Below are 9054 nucleotides of genomic sequence, written 5' to 3' on the forward strand. Positions count from 1 at the left end.
ACTGCGCTACCCCTCTGCCTCTTACTACAGGCAGATCTATCCATCAGTCCAACCTCCCTACACTATTATGGGTAGTAGTCCGGTAGCTCTGGCTGATGGGATGATGTGGGATATTAGTGATAGTTGTCCGGTAGCTCTGGCTGACGAGATGATGTGGGATATTATAGTGAATGTGGCTATGTGGAATGGGCGGCTATATATATATATATATAATCATTATAATTTGTTATAACTAACCGTAGCTTGTTACTATGCCCGGGCAGCACCGGGCTCTTCAGCTAGTTATGATATAAAATAAAACACCATTATTATTATTATTTTCTTTTTATTATTAGTCTGTAACCGTAGAAGTTAATACAGTCTACTGGTTGATCACTGTGATTGCAGATTTTAATGTGGACTGCTCCAATCTATATGTAGATGCTGGACAGATTGGAGATTACAGATGAAATCCTGCGCAGAGACCAATATGGAGGCAGAATAAGTGAATGCCAGCACATCCATCGGCACCAAAACTTTTTTTGGGACCTGCAAAAAAAAAAAAAAAAGTCATTTGTAGTGTTTTCATTGTTCAGATTGATATCATATGGTTTATTTCACTGAACCATTCTGAATTTAGATTGAAGAAATCATTTAGCTTTAATGTTTTTGTAGATAAAACATAAAATATAAACCACTTGGTAGTAAAGAAAGTCCGAGAGCCCAAACTGAAAGTATAAATGAGGCACATAGCCTTGATGGGGGTATACGTATAAGCACTTGTAGTGCTCTAATCGCTACCTCCATTCTGCACAAACTGAAGTTTGTCAAATAGGTTAATTAGGGTGCTCGGTGCACCCTTGGTGTGGCTAAGAGGCTCACTGATCTGTACGCTCTGTGGCTTTGAAATTCCCCTCCTCAATTACTAATTGACTGTAATTGCTACCTGAAGGAAGCCCTGTTTGCAGAGAAGCCAGTGCTGTCAATCACAAAAGAGGAAGGCTGGGATATGCAAAGCCAGTGGACAGAGCAATGCGCTAAGCTGTTTTGCCACACCAAGGGTGCACCTTAAATAGCATATGTGATTAAACAGCAGTTTCTGTACAACAGGGATATTGACTAGAACACTACATATGCAATCTTAATATGGGCTATATGTCTATGTACTTAGTTTATACAGTCGGCATAGCCTGACTAATTTCCTTTAAAGAGTTTTTAAAAGTTCATTAAAGGTAGGTACTCCATTTTGGGATCACCTATTAACAACAATGGAGAGTGACTGCAATATTCATATCTCAGTCTGGAGGAGTCAGCATATGAAACATTTAATTCATCTCAGTAGCCATCATGAAATGCCTCCTTTTCCTCTGGAGGTGCTGCAGCAGAAGTGAAGACTTGTTCCTGAGTTCCACCACAGACTATAACTGATTGCTTGATATTCCAGCAGCTGGACACTTTGGGGAACTCCTTTGACCAAAAAGTAACTTGCCAAACAGAGAATTCCTTTGTGAACATTTGTGAATAGATTTGATGGGTACAATGGAGTGCAATTACATGAAGTCTTTGAGATTAGTGAACTGCTTGGTAGATATACATGCATAGTTACAACGATTCAACCATGTGTGTACTTACTACCATCTTCACGTGCCCAGTAAGTTGGAATTCCCCAGCAAAGGCTTTCTACAGCGTTTCCATACTGGGCAAGATCGTACACTTGTTCGTTAGACACAAAGTAATGTTTGTGCAGCTCCTCCAGATCCTTCTTCTGCTCCTGCAGCATCAAAAACATAGAAAATGTCATCATCAGCTTCCCCATAAATGTATATATAGTGATATATCAATGCATCATGAGCCATTCCAACAGTTGGACTCTATAGCCTATTATCGCATGCACAGGGGTGTAACTATAGTATGTGCAGGGGTTTCAATTGCACCTGAGACCTTCAGGCTAATGGGCCCCAACAGTCCTTTTGGCCCATATTAGAAGACCAATGCTATTATATGCTCATGATACTTAGGGGCCCTATTGGACATTCTGCACTGGGACCCACAAACATCAAGTTATGTCACTGCACATGCACGTATTATCCTCCTTTTTATAGATGGAAATGTGAATCTTCTTGTTTTCATTGTCAGTATTGCTATCAAGAAGGGATAATGTAAATTAAAGACAGTAGAAGCCCTGTACAGGATATCAACTTCATGTGCCCTTACTAAGGATGAGTGGACATGTGGAAGTTTGTTTTCTGGTGCCTGACCCAAAATTTTTTCCAAAGTTTGGTTCAGGTACCAGAGCTGTACACAAACTTGAACCAGAACCTGAACCCCATTGAAAACAATGGAGACCAGAACTTTGGATATGGAAAAAAAAAACCTTTCTCTCTCCATTCCCCAACCCCAAAATTCCCCCCGAACTTCGAACTTTGTAACAAACTTCTGGCAAAAGTCCTTTTTTCAGGTTTAGTACCGGACACCAATTGTCCAGTACGAATCCCGAACGTTTACATTCGTGTTTGCTCATCTCTAGCCCTTACCAAAAATGTCAGAATTTATATGGGGAATACCTATTCCTCTTCTATATGAAGATTAGAATATTAATAGTATTGCTACAGTCTGGATAAGGAGGTTTGGAGATAGAGCTCTCTTCCAAGCCCTAAACTAACACTTTAGCTTTATTTATGGTATGTAGTTAGGCAGCCAGATGAGAGACTCTCTGCTAGAACAAAATTTAGGCACTTTGCAGTCCAATAATCCTGTGCAGAATGGAAAGCAAAGGCAGGCAAATAGTCTAGGATAAAACAGGGGTTCATAGTCAATTACATGCAATTCTTTGTTTTATAGGGATGAAGACAAATCCCCTAATAATGTGAATTGCAAAGTTTGATAAGTTTTAATACTTTTCAAAATTATTTTTTTAAAAGTTTATCACCCTTTATTAGATCACACTCTAACTTTTGCAAGTCATTCAAATTTAAGAAGGAGGCTGAGTATGTCCCATTGTCATCTTCCCTATTATCTGGCATTGTTACAAATAAGACGTACAGCTTAGATGTTTATTTACCCTTCTGGTGTGAATCCACTCATTTATCCTTCCAAGACCTGGAAAGGTAGCGATATCCATATGTGCCAAGATGCAGATTCCTTTGTAAGGCATGTGGTAGGCAACAATGTTCTGTAAGCAAAAAAGATAGGTCATCATTATTTCAAGTATTACAATTTCACAACCAATGTACACTACTTGTCCTCAAATGTATGTGAACCGGAAATGGCAACTGAAACTATGAAGAAATTGTCTGTTAATGAATTCAATCTTAGCGGATCCACTGCTCATTCCCTCCCAGGAATAGCTGAGCAATGCTTTGTTTTTCTTGAAAAGGTGATATTTACTGTGAGATTGGTGCAATTCATTGGCAACCTTGAATTGTAATCAATGATTTTGTCAATACTAAGAATGGCAAGTAGAAGAAACAAATCAATTTTGGAACGTATCAAGCCAGACAAGTCACTCGAAGCAAGGATCACCGAGCTACGACATGACTACCTTGGACACATCATACAAAGAGAGAAATCACTGGAGAAGAACATCATGGTCAGAAGAATAGAAGGGACATGACTAAAGGACCCGTCTCACTAAGCAATCTCGGTAGCGAGATCGCTGCTGAGTCACAACTTTTGTGACACAACAGCGATCTCACCAGCGAGATCGCCGTGTGTGACAGCGATCAGCGAGCGGCCCCCCTGCCGGTATCGCTGATCGCTGCAAGAAATCTCTGGACATTTCTTTGGTCGCTGGTCTCCCGCTGGCCAGCACGCATCGCTGTGTGTGACAGCGGGAGACCAGCGATCAGGTGTAAAAAAATAATAAAAAAAATAAAAAATATAGTTATTCTCACCTTCCGACGTCGCGTTCAGCCATCCTGCCTCTCTCCACGCTCCGGTCCCAGTGATCCTTTGCACGAATGACCGCGAGACTTTGTTATCCCGCGAGACCGTGACATCTCGCGGTCATTCGTGCAAAGGATCACTGGGACCGGAGCGTGGAGAGAGGCAGGATGGCTGAACGCGACGTCGGAAGGTGAGAATAACTATATTTTTTATTTTGATTCTATTTTTTACAGGATGGCAAGCGATGCCGGGCGCTCGGCATCGCTGTGCTGATCGCTGGTGAAGCTGTCTGTGTGACAGCTCATCAGCGATCACATAGCGACTTACTAGCGATCCTGGCACCTTGATATCGGTGTCGGGATCGCTGGTATGTCGCTTAGTGAGACGGGGCCTTAAGTGAAAGTTCAGCAACCTGATGACTTGATAGTATCAAGACAATAGCGGAGAAGACCCTGGCGGACCTATCTAGGCTTGCACAAGATTGATCTTCCTAAGTTCCTGCATCAAGTCGCCGTGGCTTGGGATCGAGCCGAAGGTCATTAATAAGTAAATAAGGTAAGGTGGTTGGTTAAAGGGTTCTATGAAATCAGAATGAACAGGACCACTCATGCCCATGGATTATGCCGAGTGTTGCACTTCAGCTCTATTAAAATGCATAGAAGTGAGTTGCAATACAAGACACAGCTCTTATATTCTGTAAGGAACTATCTAGGTTCTTCTATTCCTACAGAAACTATTCAAGAAATTGTCCCTATTTAAGCAATGAGTGATACAGTGATGCTATTAGCATTAGTAATAACCTAACACTAAGGTGACGTACCTGGCTGTAATCAAAGACGGCGTTGGCTGACCGTCTTCCGGAGTAGACATTAAACACAACCACCTTGACTTGCTCATTGATGTTCACAGTGTGGTATTCGTTCTCTCCATTGTATCCTGTGCCCACATATTGAAATGACTGGAAGACACATTTGTACATGAAGTTATGTCAATTCACGTAATTGTACGACATCTACTAATAACATCATCAACAGTAATATTTGGTGTTTATAGAGAAATATAAAGTCTACACTGTAATAATCTGATGGTATTCAAATGCCAATAGGATTGAATTAGATTTACTGATGTCCTTAAAGGTTTACTCCTATCTTTAGAAGTTACCACCTGTTGATGGGATAGGTGACAGCTTGGAGTGGGATACCGGTGCGAGGCAGCACGGCGGTTCAGTTGCTAATACCTTGCAGGTCTGGGGTACTGGATTCAAATCCCACCAAGAACAACATCTGCAAGGAGTTTCAATGTTCTCCCCATGTTTGTGTTTGATTCCTCCCACATTTCAAAAACATACTGATAGGAAATTAGATTGTGAGTCCCATTGGGGACAACAATGCCGTAAAACACTGTGGAATTAATGGCGGTATTTAAGTGAGTAAATAAAATAAGAGCTTGCTTGTCGATTGAGGTCCCATCGCATTTTCTAAGGGATTGCTGAAAGAAGTTATTTGCTGTACTCTATTGTTTGGCAGTCCCTAAGAGAATGAAAGGTGTGCACTCATTCAGATGGAACATTTCAAAGCCCCATTCTAACGGTCAGATTCCTCACCAATCAGCAAGTTATTACCTATCTGGAAAATAAATGATAACTTCTAAAAATAGGAATAATCCTTTGACCTTTTTTTTCCATATTAGCTGCTGGATAGAGCTAGGAGTTTTACTTACTTCCATATTAATAACTAAAGCCAAGATTCAAAGCTAGAATCAGCAGCAAGCAAACTTAGGCAGATGATATGGCCGACTGGGCTTTTGGGGTCCTTGATGATTGAGGATTAGGGATGGGCGAGTCTACTCGCTAGGACTCGTTACTCGGCGAATAGTAAGGGACTCACTGGACTCGTTACTCGGCGAGTCTCCCAGTGATTACTCGCACAGTAACGAGTCCAATGCAAGTCAATGGCAATTCTAGTTTTGTCAGAGTTTTTTTTTCTCACTCGCTAGACTCGCTATATCACATCGCTGTCAACAGCGAGTCTGAGCGAGTCTACGATTCCGAGTCCTGTATACTGGATTCGGGACTCACTTATACAGAATCTGTTATGTTCCTACAAGTTTCCAAGACAGCCTATGTCAACACACAGCGATTGTGAGCGAGTCTGAGCGAGTCTACGAATCCCGAGTCCTGTAAACTGGATTCGGGACTCGCAAATATAGAATCTGTTATGTTCCTACAAAGCTTCCGAGACAGCCTAGCGTGTTAGGTCAGAAAACTTTTTTAGATGGACAAGCATGTTAGCCAATCATATTCAGTAATGTTGGTTGTGGCAGGACTATGATTGGCTTCTGTCCATCGTGATGCCTATGTCATGTATGAGAGGCGAGGCTGTATATAAGCCTTTTCCACCACCATTTCCTCTACATTCCTGAGAGATCTGAGATAGAGCAGGGTGAGGTAGATGCTTGAGCAGATCATAGGGATTGTCAGTTAGTGTAGGGAAACTTCAAGATTCCTTATATTAAACCCAAACAGCTCTTCTGAGAGCTACCAGGAGGACAGAGGAGTACTGTGTAGACTGTAGGCAGGCAGGCAGGGAGGATCAAGCCTTACAGTGCAGTGCACAGTGCAGGGACTAGTGTGCAGCTTCACTGCTAGGTGAAGCACACACACTTACCCCGCCAGCAAGTGACGCCTACAGCACCACCTAACTCCATCTCGGTGACTGTGCATTTGTCAACAATGTCACAAAAACCACAATTTCCCAAAAAAGAGGTTGCAAAGGGACGAGGTCGTGGCCGTAGCAGTGCAGGGAACATCACTTGAGCGATCTCCCTCCAGGCTGTAGTCCGCTGGATGTTATGCCCATAGACAGGGTCAGTGGGGAGCCAAAGCAGGGGCCGAGCCTCCACCAGATCAATCAACTGCAGCGTGTTGACAGTGACACGGGCCATGATTGCTCTGTATTGCTCTGTGTGTGTGTGCGTATGTCAACTCGACTCGGATTATTTCCTGTTTGCTCAAAGCATGGTGTGTGCTAGAGAAAATCGCTTCCCTCGCCTCATCGGCGCTAAATAAGACAAACAAATGCGAATTTGGACTCGGACACAGCAGCAACAAACTGTTGCGAGTGGGGTTTACAAATCGTCAATGCAAGCGCTTTCCGAGACACATCTGCGATTTGTAAATCGCACATTACTCGCTAAGACTCGCTTCCCCATTCATTAACATTGGACTCGCTAGACTCGCAACGAGTAGCGAGTCCCGGGCTCGGACTCGCTAGAGTCAAGCGATTCCGAGTAATTTAGGACTCGCCCATCACTATTGAGGAGGAAAATGCTCTACTGTATGTCTGATTTTAAGCTACAAAAATAATGTATCAATAGAAATGTATGATGACTGAGGGACCCATTGCTAGGATCCCTTTCGATTACTAGAAGGCAGTCCTAAGACCCTGTTCTAGAAAAATGGATGACGTGGTTGGGCAGCGCAGTGGCACAGTAGTTATCACTGTTGCTTTGCACCACAACATCTTCAAGGAGTGTGTATGTCTTTTCCGTGTTTGTGTGGGTTTCCTCCCACACTCCCAATACATACTGATAAGTAATTTATATTATTATTAACCCCAATTGAGACCGTGATGATGATGTCTGTAAATTGCTATATTAATGCTGCTATATAAACAAATAAAATAAATAAGTGGTGGTCATGTATGTTTCCTACTTCTCCTTTCTGTCCATATGGGACTCATAGAGATACTCGACTACAGCACTGAACTATTTGCTTCAGTTTCACGGAAAATTAAATGGAGCAGCAGTTTGGGTGCATGACTGCTACTTCATTCAAACACCTCCAAATTGGTGGTATGAGACCTCTGATGATCAGCTTGGGATCCCTGTAGTGAAGGCCCCATTTATGAAATGAATTGTTTGGGGGATAACCCTTCAAAGTCATATGTAGAGTTGGTGTAGACAACTGTGACCCTTGTGTTACTGACAACCTACCATTATTATCTGGTTGTAGTAGACATAGGATAGTCCTTTAATTTCAGTAGAACTAGATTGCATGGTAGAAAGGATGTTTATAAAATTCTACTTACAATGGAAGATATGGACAATTTGTCTAGAAGGTACAGTCTAAAGAAGATCATGAATTTATGATAAAGCACCTTATAAATCTCTTTAGCGTCCATTCTGACAATTAATTGTTGGCCAATAAAATTAATAGATATTTTAGTATAACAAAAAAAAAAATGTAAGGACTACTAATTTCTTACCTCGTCTCCATGTAATGGGTTTATGAAAAAGGCCAAAAATCCCAGGAGCATCAGCTATGGAAAAAGTAAAAATAAATTATCAATTTATTTTTTATAATCCCCAAAAACCTGTTTTAATAGCTAAAAGAATAAAGTTAATTAGACAGAAAAGTAGAGATTTTCTTAATCATGTTATTTCTGAGGATGACTAATGTTCATGTCAGTAGAAAAGAAAAAATGGATAAATTGCTGAAATTAATATTATACAATCAAAAGTAGTACACCATTTCTCAATTTCGGTAGTCTGAGCTGGCCCATACTGGTGAGTAGTCCCTCCCAGAAACACCATTGTGAATTACTGGAGATTTACAAAGAACAAAGGAGGTCCAGTATAATGATTGATATGGGGGCCTTCCTATATAGGTAGACCGCCACATAGTACTGCTTGTGAAAGAGAAGTGACCCTTGGGCTCCCTCTGGTGTTTGCTATCCTTGAAGTGGGGGAGGTGAGCCTCGGAGATGGCACAAATATGGCATCTACTACATTGTATATTAACTATGCTATAATTTATCATCTTATCCTTTACAGAACAATTCGGTATCCTACTAACCAGAATAGAACATATAATACACCTACATTTTGCGTAACCTTATATCGACCACCTACCATTGTGCACATTCTAAGTGTTGTCTTCAAGTCAAGAATGGAGGACTGCTGTCTCCTGCACTTATATATGTTCCAGCCAAAACCACTGAACAATGGGGCTAGATAAGGCCGCCAGCTGCAATCTGTGATACACCAGAGTAAACCCTACGTGTGCGTGATCTGTGTTTGTTAAATAGGATTGGTTTAATTCCGCTCTTATGACCCTTTCCCTCCATATCAAAAACTAGGCATATAAAATACAGTAACTGCAAACAGAGTGAGGGTGTCGAAATGTCATGG

At 41.6% G+C, this 9054-nt stretch overlaps 1 protein-coding gene across 1 annotated transcript; it reads right to left on the bottom strand.

Moving 5' to 3' along the window:
• Window positions 1–305: 305 nt before the first annotated feature.
• LOC141084006 (gastrokine-3-like) lies at window positions 306–8830 on the bottom strand. Its single transcript, XM_073568387.1, has 6 exons — window positions 8776–8830; window positions 8130–8183; window positions 4685–4822; window positions 3041–3151; window positions 1612–1750; window positions 306–528 (listed from the first exon to the last, which is right to left on the bottom strand). Exons 1-6 carry the CDS (start codon window positions 8785–8787, stop codon window positions 440–442), a joined length of 543 nt encoding a protein of 180 aa, XP_073424488.1. The 5' UTR covers window positions 8788–8830; the 3' UTR covers window positions 306–439.
• Window positions 8831–9054: the final 224 nt, after the last annotated feature.

Source organism: Dendrobates tinctorius, unplaced genomic scaffold (assembly GCF_039654945.1).
Source record: "Dendrobates tinctorius isolate UK_male_01 unplaced genomic scaffold, ASM3965494v1 ptg000022l, whole genome shotgun sequence".
Classification (NCBI taxonomy): domain Eukaryota; kingdom Metazoa; phylum Chordata; class Amphibia; order Anura; family Dendrobatidae; genus Dendrobates; species Dendrobates tinctorius.